The following is a 20,014-nucleotide window of genomic DNA, read 5'->3' as shown; positions in this document are numbered from 1 at the left end:
AATGAGCAGAGAGGGAGCTACCAGAGGACCGGTCTAACCAAGAATAACTGTGCAGAGGGGGTGCGTCTGGGACTGGGGTTTGGATGGCAGCCACGGCACCGCCACACCCTCCCAGGATCCCCCCATTCTGGACTTGGGGGCACACTTCCCTGCCACTCCTGCCAGGGCCAGTGAGTCCCTGTCCTCAGACACTCTTCTCTTGCACATGGACCAAGGAAACATCTCCCTGAAACCCTCAGAGGAAAATGCAATGAGGAATGAAAATGCACGGTTGGGGAGGGGTTCCAGTCCTCTGGTCAAGGCGCCTGGTTGGAGGGGCTCAGAAATTGAGGACAGGGGTGGGGAACTCCGAAACACACTGCCAGGAGAGGACCAGGAAGACCGAGGCAGCCGCCGGGGCAGGCAGCCCTCTGACAGTGGGCCGGAACAGTCAGAGAAGGTAGACTTGGGCTGCGCTCCGGTGGGCCACAGCCCCAGAGCCGCTAGCAAGAGATCCCTCCCCCACCCCCACGGATGGCTTTTCCACGGCTGTGGGAGGGGATGGGAAGTAGCCAGGGCCTGCCCCCTCCCGCCTACCTGTCTGGGACTAGCCCCAGGCTCCTGGGATTATAATAGTTCTTCCTCTTTTTCTAAAGTCAGAGATGGCGGGGATACATTTTCAGCACATGGTCCAAAGAACCAGAGCTGTGAGGATATGATCTCTTCTGCACAAAGATCCCATTGCCCTGCCCTGCAGGGCAGTGGGAAAGGAGGCACCGCATGGATGGATGAGGGCTTGGAGCCCCAAGTTTATAGGGCCCCGTCTCCAGTGCGGATCCCAGAGAGGCTGCAGCCAGATACAAGAACCTTGGTTTCCTTGGCCCGCTTTCTGCTTCTGTTGTGTTTGCGAATGTCTTGCAATAATAGCTCAGCATGTTAGCCCAGGAATACGCATGGGTGTCCTTTATACTAAAATGACTATACTGACTGGTTTTTAACCAATGAGGGGCCTGGTCAACAGTGTTGGAGGACCCCTATTTTAGAGGAGAAACGCCGAGGGCCAGTGGGGACAGTGGCGTCTCATCCGCATGCCCTGTGTGCCCGTCTGGCTCGGGAACCCGGCTGCAGCCCCGTGCGGTAACTCGAGAGCTATACGCGGTGGACCGGGGCGAAAGCTCTTCGTCCTGGGCCGTGAGTCGACTGGACGGAAGCTGATGGTGACTAAGCTCTGCTTGGTGCCACGTCTCTCTCTCTCTCTCTCTCACACACACACACGCACACCCAGCACAACTCTTTCCACACACACACACGAGCATATAGGTTGTGTAGAACATACATGTGCCCATGCAGTAACATCAGGAATGCTAAATTCCCAATATTCTCTTCTCGCACTGCCTCGCCTCCTGAGACAGCCCATGGCCGTTGCCTGCTGTGCGTCTCTCCGCACCTCCGTCCTTCCAGATCATTCACTTGAATGACATTCGCATGTGCACAGGTAGAGGTAGGCTGGCTATTTCTTGGACTGTGAACGCTACCTTCGCTCCCAACTCCTCGGCCTTCCTATTTTTTGTTTCCCACTTACCGGCACGTCGCAGGCGTTCTGTGAGCCGGCAGAGATGGGTCTAGTCCATTCTCTGCGGCACCTGCTTAATCGTTAATGCTCTGTGGGTCTTGATTTACTCAGCCATTTCCCGGCTAATGGACGTTTGAATTGCGTCCAGGGTACTGCTGCAACAACCCACACTGCGGCAAATGCCCTCGTGTGGCCATGACGCCGCAGCCGCGCCTCTGTCGCCGTGAGGTAGACCCCCGGAGTGAGATAGTACCCAAGGGAGCAGGCCATTTCCAGGCCCCCGAGATCCCATTTGCATGAATGACTTTGTTGTCGCTAACTCCAGCTACGGCCTTGGACTCCACGGACCCAGACGGAGCCCGTGTTCAGGGGTGTGTCCCCGCTGTGTGCGTGCACTGGGCCACCAGGTTGGACAGCCTACGGGCCTGTCCCTGCCTGTCAAGAGTGCATTGACCGGGAGGGCCGGGAGGGCCGGGCAGAGTGTGCTCTGCTTCTTCCAGGGTGAGCCACCCCCGAGGGAGGGGCAATGATGCCGGTCAGGGCAGGAAGAGTGTGTCCAGGCCAATAAAGGGCCTCACAGCTCATTCCCACTTGGCTGTGCTGGCGACGACACCCCGCACGAGGCTGCTTTGCCAGGGGCATGGAACCTGCTTTCCCGGTGGGAAAACCAGCTGGAAAGGCTGGGCTGGGTTTCCCTGCTGGGATTGGGAGGCAGTATCCTCCACCCGCCCCCCACCCCCCCAGTCTCAGTGGGTCAAGCACCCTTCGTGGGACGGAGGTATCTACAGGCTGGACCCCGAGGCCACAGAGCTCCCTGGCCGGCCTCTGCTCACTGCTTCCCACGGCGAGTCACTCACAGGAGCCATCTGTGGGTGCGGCCGAGTCTGTGCGGCTCCCAGCTCTGCACAGGTCACGTGTCTGTGCCCCAACCCCAGGACCATCCCCCCCCCCCCACCCAGGGAACCTTCACACAGAGTAATTTACTCAGCGACTGTTCTGCAAATGAGCAAGTGAGGCAATGACTCTTGACCAAGATCAGACCTTGAGGACCAGAGCCAGGGCCTCAACCCTACAGGGGACCCCCAAGGGCCCCCCACACCCCGCCTACCTTCACGGCCTTCGCTCTGCTGATGAGCCCGTCGTCCTGGGAGGTCCCGATGAGCAGATCGACCTTCGCCCGCGGAGCCCTCCGCAGCGCTCTGGCTGGGGCCTCTCGGAGGGCCCGGCCGTCGACCACGGGACCCCAGTAGTGGAAAGGGCCGCTCACAGCCAGCAGCTGCGTCGGGTGCAAAGGAATGCCATTGTTTACACGGGCTTTGTTCTTTAGAGAAGAAACGGGACTGAAATGGCCGGCTGCACCGCTGTGCCTAACCACGTGGAACACCGGTGCTGGTTGTCCCCCTGAGCCTCCACGGGGGACCCAGGGCACAGTGACCCGAACAGCAGCAGGCAGGGCGCCAGGTGACAGTGCCAGGGGCGGGGAGGTGAGTCTCACTCTGAGCAGTGATTGGTCCCCAGGGCCCTGCACTGAGGAGACAACAGCCACAGGAGGATGGGTAAGCCTGAGCCCAGGGGTGCCAGTGTGGCAGGAGACACTGGTCGGGGTGAGGGGTGGCCAAAGGTGGGACATGCCGGGGAGATGGATCGGCTTCAGCCACCACCCACTCAGCCCCCATCCGGGGGGCTGAGGATCAGACCCACTCCGGGTCTGTAAGCCCAGGCTCACTGCCGAAGGCGTCCAGCCATCAGCTCTGATGACGACAGGTACCCCTGCTAGTGTCTCCTTCATTCATGGCAGGGCCAGCCGGGGACCGTGGGCAGCATCTTTGCAGGTAGGAACGGGGAGCACTCAGCTGCCCAACCCAAGGGGCAGGGTGGCCCAGCTACACTGCAGCGTGACCGCGTCACTCAGTACGCTCAGCTGAGATCTGCCACCACAGTCCCCACACAGGCTTTCTTCTCCTGCTCCACAAGGCCCACATCACTAGCCCCACCTTACAGGTAAGGTCCCAGGTGCAGAGACACCTGTGGGCTATCAGCACCCACACTCAGTCCACCACATACGGGGTCCGTACACAGCGCTGGGGGCAGGGAGTGTGTGTTATAGCGCCAGCTGGCCATCAACCTACTGAGTGGCCCTAGGTGGGCCATGTCCCCTTTACAGGCCATTGGTAAAGTGTCCCTTCACGACCTGCACACCCGGGCCCACCTTGGTCTGGGCATCATTGAGGACATCGGCGGGCTTCTGACGGAGGCAGGACGCCATGTCGCGGGTAGATGAGGCGGGGCAGCCGACCTCCTTCGCCAAGGCAACGGCCTGCTGCCGAGCCGTCTCCTGGCTGATGACAGCGGCGGGGGAGAGTGGGGAGCCGCCCTGGAAGAGAGCGCAGACACAGGCCGACACTCTGACACCGCTTCCCTCCCGCGCAGCCCAGAGACCGCAGGGCACGCCCCAGCACACCCGCACTCGGGGGCCGGGACCCGCCGGAGACGCCCACGGGCACCTGGGAGGTCACAACTGATCCACATTGCGTCAACTCGCTGTGTGACCCCGAGGGAATGCCTCCTTCCGTCTCAGTCTCCTTCTCCGCGAAGTGCGGGCACCGGACAGGGTGCGGGTAAAGTGCAGTCTTCGCTGTGCACTAAGGTTGCCCGCTGAGGACAGGGCTGACGGTGGCTGAACAGGGGCCAAGGTCAGGACGCCACCCACGGCGGCATCCCATCCCACCCCTGCTCCTGGGGCGGCTGCAATAGCCACCTTTCCCGGCTCAGTGAAGACGGACTTGGACTTGATGACAGGTGCCCACCTAGGAGGTGCCGGAATCGCTGACTGCAGCCGTGAAACTGCTGTGAGGGTCTCCTCAAACTGCGGGCTGCTCGGAGCATCTCCTCTCTGAGGACGCAGGCAGTGGGAGCCCGGCTCCGGGAGGGAACCAGGGCACAGAGAGGCCCAGCACCTTGCCCGGCATCACACAGCTCGGTGAGAGGCAGAGCCGGGTCCCCAGCGCAAGCAGCCTGCCTCTGGGTCACGCACGCCACCCCCCAACTCTGCCACGGGCACTTTTATACCCAGAACAACACAGCGTATCCTTGAGCCGAACTGGATGCTTTTAACCCAATGTCCAGAGAGCAGGAACCTGGCTGACTCCACGGTGTACATCTCCACTCCAGGCCCCACCCCGAGTTACAAATATCAAAACCCAAAGGAAACACCAGGAACGCAGCGCTCGGTTTCCTGGAGCGTGGAAGGGGCAGAGCAGAGGGTGCCTCTCCTGCTGGGTTGTCAGGAGAATCGTTGAAATAAGGCCAAGGAAAGCCTTCTGGAAATTGTTAGGGGAGGTACCCCTGCTCACCCGGGTCATTCCTATCACGCTGATGCCAAAAGGACAAAACGGACGCCCAGAGGGGAGGAGACCCACATCCTCCCGAGTGCCCAGCTGGACATCTGTCCTGGAACACGGGGGTGCAGGCCAGCCCCACCCTGGACGGTTTCAATAGCCTTTGGGCTTCAGAGTCAGGACTGAGGGTCATGGGCAAAGCACGGACATTTGCAGGGACACAGGCCATCCTGAGGGCAGCCCTGGGAGGAGCAGACACCTAAAGGGCCAGGAGAGGGCCCAGGACTGGTCCTGGCCACCAGGACCGCCATGGCTCCAAACCCCAGAAGCTCACTGCAGCGCAGGTAGAAGCTCTGTGCACCGGGCCTGGCTCCCAGGTCCGTGGGATGACTTCACGGTGCCTCCATACCCTTTACCCCTGGGGCGCGTGGACACGGGGACTGACGCCACCCGGCACCTCTGGGCCAAGATGCCTGGGCATCACGAGAGCTGACCCCGGTGGAGTGTTACGTGTGTCCTTAGTATTGGAGAGACATGTGTTTACTTAAGCCTCACGGCCTTCCCATGAAGCAGACAATATGACCACCTCATGTTTGCAACAAGGGGGGTTGTGGCACAGAGAGGCCAGTGATTGCTCAGGGTCACAGGGCAGAGGCAGGACCTGGGTGCGGTGGCCAGGCACCCGCCCGAGCCTACAGCCACTCGCCAGCCTCTCACAGACACCTGGCAGGTCCTCGATGAGAGGTGGTGACAATACTACAGTCACTGTTACGTCTGCTTCACCGTCAGGCCCATGGAGGGACCTTGTGGCCAGAGCCAGAGGCCAGGCCAGTGGTTGGAAGCCAAGCCGAGGGAGAGGGCAGCCGGCGGGGGAGGGGGAGTGTGGATCCTGGCACAGCCGCACCGTGCCCGAGAGCTCCGAGCTGCTCAGCGCAGGGCGGGCAGCCTGCTCTGCAGACTTGAGACAGGATGGGCAGGGTGTGCGTCCTCCTGTCCTCGGCCCGTCCAGGGAGCCAGGGCCCCTGCCGTCGGCGAGGTGCGCACGAAGCAGCCTGCTCTGTCCCCGCCAGCGGGGTTTGCTCTGAGCTCGGCACGTATGGGCAGGGAGAGCCCCAGGCTCAGGGTGAGGATAAGCAGCAACTGTAATAAACTACCCAGCTAGCCAGCCTGGGATGGGGATTCTGCAAAAGTGACAACAAACAGGGTCAGGGTGATCAGCCCGCAGGTTTGTCTTTCTGATGAGGAGGGGCCAGCTTTTCCGAGAATCACTGGATGTGCTTTAGAACACACACACACACAAACACACACTCTCTCTCTCTCACACACCGAAGGTCCTCAAGGTCAAAGCCCCACATTGTCATTCTAGGTTGCGAAATGACCTGGCGTGCAGCAGAGGGCGGGGGTGGGGGCCGCTGAGCCCCGCCCGGCCCGCAGCGGGGCCGCAGGGAGACGTGGATTTCGGGATGGGCCCCCCTGGTGTTTTGCACGTTGTCCCCAGCTATAAAAAGCCAGAGTTCCTGATCTGGCCAGGAAGTGGTTAGAGGCGTGGGTTACACTGATACTGCAAGACGGCTTAGAGAAATTTCCTCTCAGAGTGTTTAGTTTTAATTGATCTTTCTGAAGGAAACCTTTTTCTTCATGGAAAAATCAGTGGTCAAACAAGCCGGCAGCCGGCTCAGCCCCCCTGTGAAAGCACCGGGCTGGAGCGAGGAACTGGGGGGAGGGGTGTCGTGCAGGGTCGGGCAAAGAACAGGGGCTCTGGGGGCAGAGGAGCCAGTCCGAGCTGCAGCCCTGCTGCCCCGATGACGTGACCGTGGGCATGGGCAGATGACTGACATCCGGGGCCTCGGTGTTCTCGTCCGGGAGTGGGAACGGTAAACGTGCTTCCCGGTCATCGTGAGAACACACGGGAGGTGGGGGGAACCCACTGCTGGGGTGGGGGTGGAGCTCGCGCTGCTGCCGCTGCATGGGGGCCCGGGCCCTGCTTGGGGCTCGGGGGGCCAGGGTCCTGCCAGCCCGCCGGGTCACGCCAGCAGTCCCTCGGCCCTGGGCCGGCAGCTTATCTAAATCTGAGCTAGCTATTAAATGGCAATGAGTTTCCGCTTGGTTTTCTTTTTTTTAAACTTTAAAAATAGCGTAGGGCAAAACCGCAAGTGCTGGCCACTGCTTTCTGTCCCCGGAGCCTCTGACTGTGGTAAGGTGACTTGACCTCAGTGAGCCACCGGCTGAGGTGACCTGGGTGAGTCACCTCAGAGCCAGGACCTGCGCCTGTTTAGGCGCACGTACAGACACACACAGACAGCAAGACACACTCACACGGACACACAGACACACTCAGAAACACAGTTACAGACAGAAATACTCACACACAGACATACACAGACACACAGTCACACTCTGACACACTCAGAAACACACAGTTACAGAAATACACTCAGAAACAGTTTCAGACAGAAATACACAATAAAACACACACACACGGACACACTCAGACACACACAGTTACAGACAGAAATACACACGGACACATGGACACACAGTCACACTCAGAAACACTCAGAAACACAGTTACAGACAGCAAGACACACTCACATAGACACACAGACTCACTCAGAAACACAGTTACAGACAGAAATACTCACACACAGACATACACAGACACACAGTCACACTCTGACACACTCAGAACACACAGTCACAGACAGAAGTATATACAGACACACACGGACACGCAGGCCCAGAGAGCAGCACACTCCCATCACACGCACTCAGAAACATGCGGTCACACACACACACACACACTCAGACTTTCTTGGAATGGACACCTCAGCGTGTCCCAGTCCCAGGAGGAACCACTCACAGGCCTTCCGTGGAGGAGTCGCTGACCACGACAGGGAGGGGACGGCCTCTGTGACAAGGGTGGCGGTCCCAGGAGGACCCACGGCCCTTTCCTGGGGGCATCAGTGAGCCCAGGGACGCAGCTCCAGGTGGAGAGCGAGCCCTGCAGGAGGTGGCTTCCCGGCCTCCCTCACGCGTGGCTTTGTCATCAACGAGGGGACGGTGACGTCTGTCTCGTGGGGAAGGGAGGGTGTGTGGGAAGCTTGGCTCCCCTCAGGCAGCACGTGGAATCAAGAACTTAATTCACACAGGTCCCTTGCCACGGCGCCCTGCAGAGACGTACTACAGATGCAGTAATGATCATTTTGTAAAGTTTTGTATCACGGGCCGAAGTGCCACCTAATGAAACCCCTCATGACAAACAAGGCTGACGGGCAGCCGGTCCCTTGCAAGCTCCTTCCTGGGGGTGTGCTCACACTGTGAAACACAGACCCCACCCAGGGGGACACAGACACTAGTGGCCTCAGGACGAGGCTCCTCACTGGCAGGGCCAAGAGCTCCGAGGAGGGGAGTTTTCTGAGCATGAGGGTGGCCCGAAGGAAACGGCTCTGAAGTCCGACTCCAGCGGGCTCTGCTGGGGAGAAACGGCCAGAGGAGAGGAAAGAGGGTGGGCGGCTATGCCTGGGGGCACGGGCGGGGCTGGGACAGCGGGTGTGTGCGGGGACCTGATTGCCCAGGGGAGCTGTGCGGGGGAGCAGCTCGTCCCAGGGATCCCCAGAACAGGGGAGCCCATAACGTGTGAGCGAGGGCGTGGGTGGGTGGATGGCTGATGGACGGACAGATGGCACCATGGGTGGATGGACGGTGGACGGATGGATCGATGAATCCTCCTTAGTGAAGAGAGGCATTTGCATTGAGGGGCAGTGAGGGCAGAGTCCGGAGGGCATTGCATCTGGCCTGAGCTAGCGGTGCGATGGAGAGGGTGATAAACCCCAGAATGCAGGCGGTGAGAGGACAGTAAAGGCTCCTGAACAGGGTGTTCCAGAAAGTATGTCTTCACTTCAAACGCCTCTCTTCACTCAGGCCTGACGCCCTCGGCCTCTCTCTGCCTCCACCCTGCCACCTCTAAATCAGACAACGTTGAAGGGAAGTGGAAGAGAATGACACATTTATAAAGCGCCTTTAAAGGGCCAGGCCATTCATGCACGTTTTCTCTCGAGATCCCCCCAGCAACCTGTAAGTGTGCTTGTCCCACTTTGCAGATGGACAGACCGAGGCCCAGAGCGGGGAGGTCGTTTGTCTGGGGTCTTGGGGCCTCGAGTAGCAGAGCCAGGACTACGGAGCTGGGGCTCCTTCCCCTGCGCTGTCCCCCCACCCCCGGGGGCAACAACCACCAACCACATCGCAGAGCCTGGTGTCCCACCCTCCCGAGTGACCGGCAGACGGAGACTCAGAAACAGGCCCCTTGCAAGGGTGGCCAGGACAGTGAGAGGAGGGGGCAGGGCCCGGTTGTGGCTCCGAAAGACACGCTGTTATGTCCTTGTTACGCCTGCGTCCCGGAAAAGCCAGGTGGGATGAACCGGATCCACCCTGTCGCTCTGACAGGCATTTGTAACCAACCGTGCCGTGTTCTGCTTCATGTGGAGCTCTCGCTCATGCGGTTTCATTTACATACCTATTAACCACCCTACAAAGTACAAAGAACTGATATTATTTACAAAGAAGCCACACAAATTACGTAATCATTCTTCTCACGTTCCCCACTTCATTCCAAAAGGAATTTGGGGTGCATGCAGCTGGGAGTGTCAAAGAAGCTCAGTAACCTGCTAGCCCCATGTGAAAGCGGTTGGGAACCCGTGTTTTCTGACTCCAGGATTCTGCGGCTTTCCCATGATGCCACGGTGCCTTCACTGATGGCAGAGGCCGTGCGGCACTCACAGGCATTCAGTGCCCCCTCGCCACCTCCCCTGTCGTCCGTCATTCCACCAGGTGTTTGGAGACTCCAACCTCACCAGGTCCCACAGTCCTCTATCCGTTCAGCAGAGGGGTAGGATGGCTGAGTCACATTGGCTTTTTAAGCTTTTCAGGATATTCTAACCTTTCTCCAGTGAATTTCAATCACATTTGCAATTAGAAAATAATTTAACTACATTTAAAAGAATAATTTCCTCCTAAAATCTAACTGACTCTCATCGAGAGGAAAGCACTCATTTTTACTTGTCACGTCCGCCCGTCAGCGGACCAAGTGCCATGACCAAGATCATCTGAGGACACTCCGCCAGGGGGACAGAGCGGGACAGAAGAAAGACTCCCGAGGGAGGGAGGAGGGACGGGTCCCTGACAGAGAGGAAGGGTCCCCACAACAAGGGTCCCTCGCTGTCACCACAGGCTGGCCAAAGCGACAATCCTCCTCATACTCCAGAAGGAGGCTGGGGAGCCTTGCTCTGTATCCACCTGCGTTACCTGAGTGTAGGGCAAGGCAGCACACAGCAACTTGTGCAAAACTGCAGAGCAACGACAGCAGCACAGAGCTCAGGGGAGGAGCGAGGGAGGGCAACACAGAGAGGATGGAAATGACCCGCCGTCCTCTCCACACGGAGGACGGCTGCTCCGTGCCGTCCGTCAGTTCTGCACGTCTGTCTCTCCCGCGGCTGTGTGGCTCTTCACACACGTGTTTACGTGCACGGAGTCAGTGAGAGCCTCCTGGTCCCGAACCTGTCCTCCTCACCTAACCGTCCCTCGTGCATCGCTGTGGGCTGACGCCTATTAATTCGCCAGGCTGCTTCTAATCCCAGCGAGCAATCTGGTGTCGGGGCTGTCACGGAGACCGTGGCAGTAAGGAGCACCTGCCGGTCCCGGAGAGTGACAGACTTGGGCGCCAGTCCCAGCTCTGACGGGTCGCTGTTTGCTTTGGCTCGCTCCCCCTCTGGCAGGAGGACCAGAAGGATATGGAGAGGTTCCCTAGAGGACTGTTCGCGCGGAGAAAGGAGATGATTTTCATGCCACCCCATGGCGCACTGCAAATTCTAAATATTCGATAGGTGACAGCTACTGCTTCCAATTTTACGATGTTTTAGGCAGCACGGCAATGTACATCTTTATAGCGAAATCAACTCACATATTCGTGATAATTTCCTCCTACCCTGGAATTACTGGGTCAGAAGGTACACCTTTTCCCTGATAATAAAAGTGTAGCAAATGAACTGTTTACATAATATTTTAATAGTTTTCCATTCACTATATATATGTAAAAGTCTTGTTGAAGGAAGACATCTTTGTGCTACACAGATAGTCTTTTAAGCTATGATTCCTGGCCTCCACAGCTCACTTTTAAAAAGTGGTTCCATCAAGCTGTGACTTGTGTCACGGTGCTCCCTCGTTCGAGGAACACGAGTCAGCGGTTTTCAGCTACGTGCACAGTCATGTCCCCATCCCCGTAACCTAATTTTAGGACATCTTCACCGCCCACAAAGAAACCCTGTGCCCATCAGCAGCCGCTGCTGCTCCCCACCCGCCCTGCCAGCCCCTGGCAACCGCCGCACTAGTGTCTGCCCCTGCAGAGACAGCTCAGAGCAGGCGGTGCTCTGGACGTTTCGCACACGTGGGGCCACACGAGAGGTAGCCTTCTGTGTCTGCTTCACCTTCCCCATGGCGTGGCGTCCATCAGTACCTCACCCCTTTCATGGTCGGCTACTCTTCCACTGTATAGGCAGGCAGTAGTTTCTCCTTCATCAGCTGGTGGACATTGGGGTTAGTGACAATGAATAATGCTGTGACGAACACTCCCGTCCCACTTCTGTGTGGGTGTCTATGTTCATCTGTCCTGGTTGTGTTCCGAGGAGTGGAACCACTGAGTCACACTGTAACTCTGCGTTCAACCTCTGGAGAAGCTGCCACAACACTTTCTACAGCAGCATCACCACTTACATGCCCTCGGGCAACGCGGGCGTGGTCCGGCCCTCTGCATCCTCGCCCGCACTCGTTGTCACCTGTTTTACCACTAGTGTAGCCCTCCGAGCGGGTACCGAGTGGCATCTCGCTGCGATTCCGATCTGCATTTCCCTGAAGGCTAAGGGTGCTGAGCCTCCCTGCATGTGCTTAAGGGCCATTTGTGCATATTCATTGGAGAAATGTCTATTGGAGTCCGCTGCCCATTTTTAAATTGGGTCGTTTGTCTTTTTGTTGAGTTGTGAGTGTTCGTGATGTGTGGGTGCTCATTATGTATGAGTGTTCGTTATGCATATGTATTCAGATACAAGTCCCTTATCAGATAGATGACTTGTAAACACATGCCTCCATTCTACGGGCCGTCTTCTCACTTTCTAGAGGGGCTCTTTTGCAACACAAATGTTTTTAATTTTGATGAAGTCCATTTTTTTTTCTGTTTCTGGTTTTGGAGTTGTATCTAAGGAACCACTGCCTAACCCAAAGGCCAGCAGTCTCTCACCTTGCATTCCAAATAGACATATTTTTAAAGCCTTTTTTCTTTTTACCATGTGCTGTCAGGCTGTCCCGCGGGAAGGATGTACCTTGGTGTACTTTTACTTGCAGACTTAAATCGCCCCCCGACAGCCTGCACCTGGAGCAGAGACAGAAGGTGTGACAGGGAGCAGGGGCCGGCTGTGCCCTCAGCGCTCCCCACCCTGTTCTCAGTCTGTGCTGAGGAAACCTCTGGGCCAGGAGCCACGCCTGTGCCCCTTGTGTTGCAGAGTGGCAGAGGCTCGGAGAGGGCGTGTGACTTGCCCCAAACCCCCCACTGCCTGGGAGGGGGTTCAGGCCGTGCGTCTCCAAGTCACTGCCCAGCCCGGCTTCCATGCGCCGAAGGAAACAGAAGGAAGTGACCCTCTGCCCTCCACCGCCTTCTGCAGACATTTTGGCTTCGTTGCACACTGCCCCCTTTCGCTGAGGGCATCACTGTGGGGACCCCTCTGGGGGGGTGGGGGGGCTTGGAAAAGGGGAGGAGCTGGGCCGTGGCTCTGCCCCTTCAGAACGGAGCCTGGTCTCCAGCTTGTCGCAGCCCTGACAAAACGCCTCTCTCCGTCTGTCCCAGCGTTGCGTCTAATTGCCTCCGTCACCTCCTGGCTGTCAGAAACCGTTTAAATGCTTGGCGCTTGAGGAGCGCTGATTCCGCAGGCGAAGGTGTCTCCCTTTACACGTGGCACCTGAGTGACAGCCGAGGCGACAGGGAATGCAAAATGCAGGCTCCTGAGCTGTTCTGGCGGCTCTCGATGAACAATCCCGACGCACACCTTGGGTGTGGGTGCCCTTTTAAAAGAATCCCGTCGTTATAACTTGTGAAAGTGCCTGGATGTGTCATTCCAGTCGTTGGTTCCTGTCGCTTTGCTTCCCGACTAACATCCGGACCACAGAGGCTGCTGGGGACACACCCGCAGGGGCTCCTGAGGACAAGCTACCTGCTGGACCAGCTGGACGGAAACCCTCGGCCCTGGCCTGTCTTGCTGTCTGTCTTCCGCCGGGGCCTCACCCCCAGCCCCTACGCTTGGCCTCCTGTGTCCAGACGGGCTCAGCATTTTCCGCCGTGGTGACCACTTCCTGATCCCGCGTGCGCTCCAGCTGGCGTGAGGTCTGAGCCCAGGAAGGGGCATGGCCCTGACAGCCCGGGGCCTGCGGTTCGAGCAGAGCCTCCTCCCAGACCCCTCCCCTCCCCCCATCACACTCCCACGGCTCTTGCTGAGGTGCAGCTGCATTTGTACCTAACCACACAGGTGCATGCCGTGTCCCTGCCCGGCACCGCTCCTGGGACCCATTTCGCATCCTTTCCAGCACCACTCCCTTCAGATGCGCCAGGTACAAACAGGCGTGAGTTACTGTATTGTAGAGAAAATGGACCAGCAAGGGCTTCGGGACTAGATACATCGGAGTGTGTCCTACGCTGACAAATTAGCAGGTGGCTTTACTCTGACGGAGCCTCGGTGTTCCCATCTCTACAGTGGGTACAGAACACTGTCTCAAGGTGTGGCAGCAAGAGCATGGGCCACGGGGCCCTTTGGCCCAGGTTCAAGTCCAGCTTTCCCTCTTACTTGCTGTGTGTTCTTAGAAAAGCTATTAAAGCCCCCCATGCCTCAGTTTCCTGTATATAAACAGTGTGTATATTAGTGTACCTAGAGGAAGCTAGTAAGCAAATTGGTGTAAAATGAGGATAAAACTATTCTTTCGTGGAGCTGCAGTGATGAGACAACGTGTAGAGTGCTTACATGCACTAGGCTTGCAGCAAGCAGCAGCGACCATTACAATCATAATCAATACTTCACAAAGTTCTTGCAAAAGTAGATGCAAGAACAGACTTGAAAAATATAACCCTCAAGGCACCATACAGACAGCAGGTATTATTATTTACAATGTTATTGCCACTCAAACTGAAATAAAAAAAATAGTGAAATACTCCTCCCCTAAAGATCAGTTTGGGGCTGATCATCAGTGGTGGTGGGGCAAGTTTCATCGTTACTATTTCTTATGCGATGAAAATACTGGGGCAGGGCGGTTAAGAGGCCCGGCTTCGGTCACGTGGGGCCACTGGTGGCAGGGCCTTATCTCTCCCCAGCCAGGCGGCTGGGCCACTCTCCAGGGACACAAGCTGCGCTGCTGGGAGCTGGGCTGCGATCGGGGTGACCCCATCACGCCCGGGGGCCTGGGGGCTCCTCTCGCCTGCAGGTGCTGCCGGGAGCCAGGAGGCACTGAAGTCCTCGAGGAAGTCTGTAACCTACAGACAGGGCAGTTTCTTCCTTCCTTAAAAAAAAAAAAACCTCCCCCTCTCTCTCCCACGCAAGCTCCCTTCTTCCTAGTGAATGTTTGCCGGTTGCTCCGGCCCTGGAAGGTGCCGGTGCTAGGAGGCAACCCGTGACGAAATAGGTGGCCCCTGCCCTCGGGGAACTGCCCGTGCGTGGAAGTCACGCCAACACAGAGACGGGGAAAGGCGCTGCGAGAAACCCTTCACAGGGCCCGGCGCCCGCCAGGGCCACCGTGCGCGGCGTCCTCTTTGCCACGGGAAGACCGACTCTGGCCTTTGTTCCTCAGCAGGGGTCACGAGGATCTCTGTGCCCTTCCTGGGAGACAGACTACGCGCCTGCATCAGGAGAACATAGGAGCTGACATTTCAAAATTCCCTCTCAGCGCCCCTCTTTGTTGAGCAACGATGCCTGCCTCCTCCTTGATGTTTCTGTTCCGACCTCGGCCCCCGAACCGTTCACGGGCGCGTGGGGAGAGCCTCGGATGTTACGTATAAATGCTGAGCACCCTTACCCCTTCAAAGTGTGTTTATATTTACAATGCATACGTTAGCAGCCTGGGCATATAATTAATGACCATCTGCACACACAGAACTCCTTCTTTCACTGCCGGGTATGTGATCCACCAGCTTGGAGGAGACTGCTCCAGACAGCGGAACAGGCCGTTCTCCCGGCCGGCCGAGGAAAAGAGGGCTGAGCTAGGACGTCGGCACAGACCCCCAGCGCCTGCTCTGCCGGGGGGACAAACGCGATCGGCACACTCTGTGCCACCGGGACAGTCCCAGGTCATGCTGCCACCACCTTGACCATCCCCCCCTCCTCCCTGCCTGTGACACGGGCCACTTGGGCAGTTGAAGAATCTCACCTTCAGGCAGAGGACAAGACGGTGGGGGGAGTGGCATGTGGCGGGGCCCCACCTCTTGCAGGGGTTAACAGAGCAAGAGCCCCGAGACCAGACTCCGACTCAGAGGCGTGAAAGGACCAAAGCCCCGGAAGCCCCGACAGGAGACGTGCTCCTGGTTCTGGCAGATCCCCAAATGAGGGGAAGACCCTAACGTGCCACTCCAGCTCGCTGGGACAGCTGAAGGGGATCCCGAGGCAGAGCCAGCAGGGACTGTCCGGGGAGTAGGAGAAAGTGCAAGGTCGCTGGGAAGGTGGGTCCGGGCAAGAGGGACCCGCTGAGGGAGCCAGACAAATGCCGGGGACCATATGGGGGGCGGGGCTGGAAGGCTGGGGCTGATCGGGACTGAGACCGAACTGATACGAGAAGGACAGGTGCATCAGCCCGTCCCAGGTGCAGTTGAGACGGGCCGGGGGGAGATCCCAGGAGGCAGGATGAGTGATGATCAGCAGATACTGAAGTCGCTTCCAACTCCAGAGAAGACGCAACCGACAGCATCCCAAAGTGAAAGGAAGAATGAGAAGGCACAAACCGAACATCCTTAGTGGGCTCTGCTCGCCTCGGGTTCAAGGTCGAGCTGAACATCATCCCTCCATCAGGCCTCGGGGCCACTGCGACACTGAGAGAATTTCCTTTGTGTTCGCTCCTCCCTGGAACCCCCGCCACGCCGCCTGCCACTGTGGCTCATCCCTGGCCCCGTTCACGGAGCTCCTAGGTGGCAGGGCGCCCGTCACACTCACCCTTGTCGTCCTAGAGCTCAGCCTCCTGGCTGGCCTGAGGCTAACATTCGTTTACTCTAATATTCGTTGAAATAAGGCAACGCCTGAGCTAGGCATCCTGAATAAAAGAGTGTGTATGTCAGTGTCCTAGAGGAAGTTAGTGAGAAAAGCAAAACGGCAAAGATGCAGAGACCGAAACAGGACCCTGCTCGGAGGCCGCCCCAAGCTCTGGGAAGTTCTCTGACCTGCTTCTCAACCCTCCCACAGCTGAGAAGCAGCTCGCCCCCCCCCCCGCCCCCCCGCCCCAGGTGGACGCAGCGGAGCTGGGCCGGGCAAGACCGAAAGAAAAGACCAGCTCCAGTGAGTCAGCGGGCTTGTGCAACTCCCCTCAGCAACACGGACAGTGGAAGTGCAGCTTCTACTTTTCTTTTTCCGGAGAACGCTCAGTGCCCAGCGGCCCCCACGGAGGTACCAAAAAGGTGCTGATGTCATAAACACTGATGTTCCGCTCCAGCTGGGAGCCTTCAGCTCCTCCAGATGCACCGCCCACCCACTCACGCATCCGACGCTGGAGACGGCTCCCGAAACACGAGCTCCGGTCTCCAGAGGAGCGATGGCGTCTGACCTCTCCCAGCTGATTTTCAGGGTTGGCTCATCCCCTTCCCCAGAGGGGGAAGGCCCACAGTCGCAAAGCACGTGCTCTTGTCTAGAAGGCAGCCTGATCTCGCTCATTCATTCGTTCGTTCATTCATTCATTGGATGATTACGGGTCATCTCTTTGGGGCAAGGCTCAGTGGTTGTGCGTTAGGCGTGCCCTGCCTTCCGAAGCTTACGGTCCACGCTGAAAGGAAAGGGAGGCGTCCATACCCAGTGGACCCCCACTCCGTGCCCTGCACTAGGCTGGCTCACCTATAGGCATTCTTCCGTGGACCCTGAAGACCCGGGAAAGAAATAGGAGTAGCCCTGGAGAGATTCAGAAAACTTAGCAAGGTCACACAGCTCCCCAAAACGCCCCCTCCTGTTCTTGACTCCAATAGGCATGTGTCCTGTCCCTGTGGGGTGGGTGAAACTGCCAGGGGTATTCTGAGCAGGGGGCAGCCACCTCTGGTTGGGGGAGGTCTGGGGGTACATGTGGACAAGGTGAGCTCAGGATTGGGACCTGCAGGAAGGGGGGCACTCCGCACAGGTAGGGGCTGGGCGGTGGCAAAGTCAATGGTGAACAGGTGGGAGGCTGTCTGGGTGCCCAGGGACACAAAAGTCCCTGTGGGGTGTGGGGTGTGGAGGCCTGGTGTGGGGGCACTGTCACGGGAGGACGGTGCAGAACAAGCCGTGATGAGCGTCGAATGCCAGGCAAAGGGATGGAGTCGGTCACGGGGCAAACGGAAGTGTGCGGCGGGCACTGCAGGAAGGTGGGGGCAGCACCTGTCTTGTTTGGGGAAACCGGGCTGGGACAGAGGAGGGACGCCGTGGGAGGGCCCCAAGCAGGCCAGCACAACAGTGACAGTGAGCTCACCCCGGGGGCCTACTGAGCTAGACCCAGGTGGTGTCACTCATCCGCTGGGTGACCTGGAGCAAGTAAGTGAAACCCCAGGAGCCTCGGTTTCTTCTGGCGACGTCCAGACACATGGAGTAACTGGGGAGAGTGAGGAGGTACCGTAAGCAACAGCCGAGATCCTTTCCTGGCTCCCCAGGTGTGAGCTCCCTTTCCCTTTTGCTTCCCTTCAATGCTCCGAGCATCAGCAGCCCTGAACCCTGGCGTCTGACATTTGCTTTACCGGGTCCTTCTTCCTCCTCATCTCCTCACTGGCGTCACTTTGGGCTCCACACAAAACTCTCTTCCCGGGTGACAGTTCCCCTTACTGTCCCCGTTCCCCCAGCAGCCTTCGGTACCATTGCCTGCTTGTTTCCCTAGCCCTGACCCTGCAGCAGTGCCCACCACACAGCAGGTACTCCACAGACACTTGTTGGATGGATGGATGGATGGATGGGTCAGTACTGATCCAGCCAGAGAAGGGGCACAGGCTTGGCTCTCAGACAACTTCTGGCTGGCCCGGGAACTTGACGGTGGCATGCGTTAAGCCCTCGCTGGACACAAGGATCCCATCAGCCGTTCTACGGCACCGAGAATGCCCTGCGTTCAGTCCACGTGCGTTGCACTGCCCTCCTGAGTGAACTAACTTACCCTCGATTCTCTCCTTTGAGAAGGAGTTTACTCAGTCTTGAGGTTTCCTTTTTCATCTTCTAACCTTTCGCACGTTTATGTAGAAAGAAGAAAAGGTACTTTGAGTACAGCTGGGGATCCGGTCATACTGGACCGCGCTGTGCATTGCCCGGCTTACTCACTGCATCCCTGCCACATGACGATGCCGCGGCACCCTGAGACTGGCAGCTGGAGGAATGGGCCAGGCAAAGGGATGAGGACACTTGCCTAACCCCGGCCGGGGAGTGGGACACCTGGCTCCCGACTACCTGAGTGTGCATAGCTAGTTGTTTACGCAGCGGGATATCTCATTTCTGTAATCTGAGGACTCAAGCCTCGGACTCAACTGATTAATCTTCAACGCTCAGGGGAGTCTTGCTGGCCTGCCCACGGCCATTAGCCCGGCCTTGGTAGCCAATGAACTGACAGAGCCCCTGGAAATCAGGCACCTTCTGCGCCGATGGGCCCGCGTGTCTTCGTGAGCTCGGACGCGTAGCCTCCTGACGCGTCGCTGGGCCAGGGCAGACGCCAGACTCCTACTTGAGCACCCCGCTTTGGGGGGGCGTCCCTGGCCGAGCATGGGCCCCAACCTCCACACCGCCCTCCTGCATGGTCCGTTTTAGAACATTGTCTAGAACTTACTCTGATTCTCATCGGTGTCCTCAAGACTGAAAAGGGACATGATGAAACATCCAGGCCAGGGGACATTGGCAGCGGCACCCCGGGTCACCCAGTCCCCCAATAAAAAGGGGCAGCGTGGGTACAGCAACCCTGGCCCCTGGGGTCCCACATTCGGAGCTTCTCCTCTGCAGCAGCAGCTGCTCCTGTCGGAACGTGTCCTTGGATGAATAGCCCACCATGGTCGCTCCCTGTCCGCCCTCAGGCTTAGCGCCTTCTCAGGGCCGCGTGTCTTCCCCACAACCCGCAGAGCCTGAGTTAACCCCACCGCTCTTTCCGCACGAGCCCCTCACGCCCTGGCCCCTCCCGAGGAGCTCCTACGGGTGTCAGCTGAGGCACCCCTGTGGGCAGCCCCTCCCCCGCCACTGACCGCTGCTGGGAAGGGCGCCTCGGGCCCCTCTGCTCTGGCACAGTGACCGTTTCCTCTCCTTCCAGCCATTGCCGTGACTGGTAGCCGCTGTGGTCCCCTCTGTAGCTCATGGCCCCCCGAGAGAGAGGAGGCTCCGTCGGCACAGGGGTTTTGTGCGCAGCCGGATTCCGGGGCCTGGGACTGGCCCCGGGACGTTTCTCGGAACAAGTGATTAAACAGGGGAATGAGTTCGGAGGCTCTCAGGAGATGCTGATTTGAAAAGTTGCCCCAGAGCTCACGGCTTTCGACTACGGGCCCAAGCCCCCTTTGCGCACGCCTCTGTGTGGATGTTGGGGAAGGACCCCTCCGGGGCGAGTTTCTGCCCTTCGGCTCTCCCCCTTGCCAGCACATCGCCGCTTGGTCTGTTGCAACGTTTCCTCTGTCCGTTCCCAGGGTGCCGTGGGCCCTGCGGGCGTTTTCACAAGTGGTCTAAGGAAGCACCTACCTAGTACAGAGTTCCTTCTAAATTTAGACTCGGCCCTGATGTTTTCAATTCATCTTCGATCACTGCACCGAGCGAGGTTTCTAAATGACTGTCCCCCGGCAGCGGCCGCTGCAGCCCTGCTTGGGTTGGGCCTCCCAGCAGCGGCCAGAGAGACTCGGGCCCGGGTTCTGCTCCGGGACCAGCTGTGT

At 58.3% G+C, this 20,014-nt stretch overlaps 2 protein-coding genes across 2 annotated transcripts in view; one reads left to right on the top strand and one right to left on the bottom strand.

The window, feature by feature from the left end:
- Window positions 1-20,014, bottom strand: part of TG (thyroglobulin) — a 200,486-nt gene that overhangs the window by 28,892 nt on the left and 151,580 nt on the right. Inside the window, exons 43-44 of the mRNA XM_028533893.2 lie at window positions 3,762-3,926; window positions 2,661-2,828 (exon numbers count right to left, since the gene is read on the bottom strand). Of these exons, the coding sequence (XP_028389694.1) occupies window positions 2,661-2,828; window positions 3,762-3,926 (333 nt within the window). The remainder of the gene's footprint in view (window positions 1-2,660; window positions 2,829-3,761; window positions 3,927-20,014) is intronic.
- SLA (Src like adaptor) overlaps window positions 1-20,014 on the top strand; it is a 74,236-nt gene that overhangs the window by 21,107 nt on the left and 33,115 nt on the right. The gene's annotated exons all lie outside the window — the stretch shown is intronic.

Source organism: Phyllostomus discolor, chromosome 7 (assembly GCF_004126475.2).
Source record: "Phyllostomus discolor isolate MPI-MPIP mPhyDis1 chromosome 7, mPhyDis1.pri.v3, whole genome shotgun sequence".
Classification (NCBI taxonomy): Eukaryota; Metazoa; Chordata; class Mammalia; order Chiroptera; family Phyllostomidae; genus Phyllostomus; species Phyllostomus discolor.
The sequence above is the reverse complement of the archived record's forward strand: the minus strand, read 5'-3'. Positions and strand labels throughout refer to the sequence as shown.